General features: G+C 55.6%; 1 protein-coding gene across 1 annotated transcript in view; it reads left to right on the top strand.

The window, feature by feature from the left end:
* Positions 1-395: 395 nt before the first annotated feature.
* Positions 396-1375, top strand: part of Cdh1 (cadherin 1, type 1) — a 91170-nt gene continuing 90190 nt past the window's right edge. Inside the window, exon 1 of the mRNA XM_013012612.1 lies at positions 396-495. Coding sequence (XP_012868066.1) covers positions 445-495 — 51 coding nt within the window. The 5' untranslated portion in view covers positions 396-444. The remainder of the gene's footprint in view (positions 496-1375) is intronic.

Consider the following 1375-nt stretch of genomic DNA (forward strand, 5'->3'; position numbering starts at 1 on the left):
AAAAAAAAAATGATACATTTTGAACTCAGGTCTTCGTGACTCGTTCGCAGGGTCGGGATTCGAACGTGGTGGAGCCATAGCCCGGGAGGGAGGGGGGGGGCGCGGGGGTCAATAACCCTCCATCCTACCCAGAGCGGACCAGTGAAGTCCCTGCCAAGGCTGGGGTGGGTGGAGCCTGTCCCGGAGCCCGCCCCTATTCCGCGGCTTGCGCCAATCATTGGCTGTGGCCCGCAGGTGCACCTTCAGCCAATCAGCGGCTCCGAGGGCGTGGCTTTCGAGGCACACCTGGGCGCCGCTGCCCTGTCTAGAAGCTTTCTGGCGTCGGGAGCCGCCGAGCACCTGTGAGCACACGGAAGCCCCGGCCAGGCTCCAGCCGGTCCGGACCTCACCGGACCTCACCGGACCTCCGCCGGCGCTCGGCACCCGCCCGCCCGCCCGCCCGCCATGGGCGCTCCGTGCCGCCGCCTCTTTGCGCTCCTGCTTCTGCTGCTGCAGGTACGTCGGGTTCCCTGCCTTGGAGGAACACTTTCCGACCCCGCGCTCGGTGCCCCTCGCCCGGTTTCCCTTCATCCCCGTTTCTCTTCTTCCAAGAAAGTTTTGACTCGGGAGATCGGGAGGCTGCGCGGGGTCCGCGCGAGCGCGGCTTTCTACTGAGTCTGTCTTTAAGTATGTAGCTAGTGATGGTTTGTGCATTAGCCCACACCAGTTGTTTCTTTTCTTTTCTATTCTTTCTTCCTTTTTTCTTTTCTTTCTCTCCTCCCTCCCCCATCCCTTCCATCCTAGGGCTTGAACTAAGGGCCTGGGCACTATCCCTGAGCTTCTTTTACTCAAGGCTAGCACTCTACCACTTGAGCCACAGTGCCACTTCTGGCTTTTTCTGTTTATGTAGTACTGAGGAATCAAACCCAGGGCCTCATGCATACACAAGGCACACACTGTACCACTAAGACATATTCCCAGTCTCAGCTCTCCTTCTGGCTTTTGCTGGTTAACTGGAGGTAAGAGTCTCATAGACTTTCCTGCCAGGGAGAACTTTGAACTGAGATCCTCAGATCTTAGCCTCCTGAGAAGCTAGGATTACAGGAATGAACTGAGGGTGTCCAGCTGGTGCCTCACATTTGTCCAGCTTTTAGACCTCTGATTGTATGGGCTCCTCACAACAATGAGACATCTGTGATCATTATTTGAGGTGGAGAAACCGAGGCTTGGAGATATGGTTCTGAGTCAGTGAATGATTTTCTGACTCACAAACCCGTGGGGAATGGCAGTTATAAAGAGCAGATATTGAACTGGAGGCGTGGCTCGGTGGACGTGTGCCTGCTTAGCAAGCACAAAGGTTAGTGTTTAAACACCAGTAGTGCCAGGAAAAAAAAAA

The sequence above is a fragment of the Dipodomys ordii genome, unplaced genomic scaffold (genome assembly GCF_000151885.1).
Source record: "Dipodomys ordii isolate 6190 unplaced genomic scaffold, Dord_2.0 Scaffold18, whole genome shotgun sequence".
NCBI lineage: Eukaryota > Metazoa > Chordata > Mammalia > Rodentia > Heteromyidae > Dipodomys > Dipodomys ordii.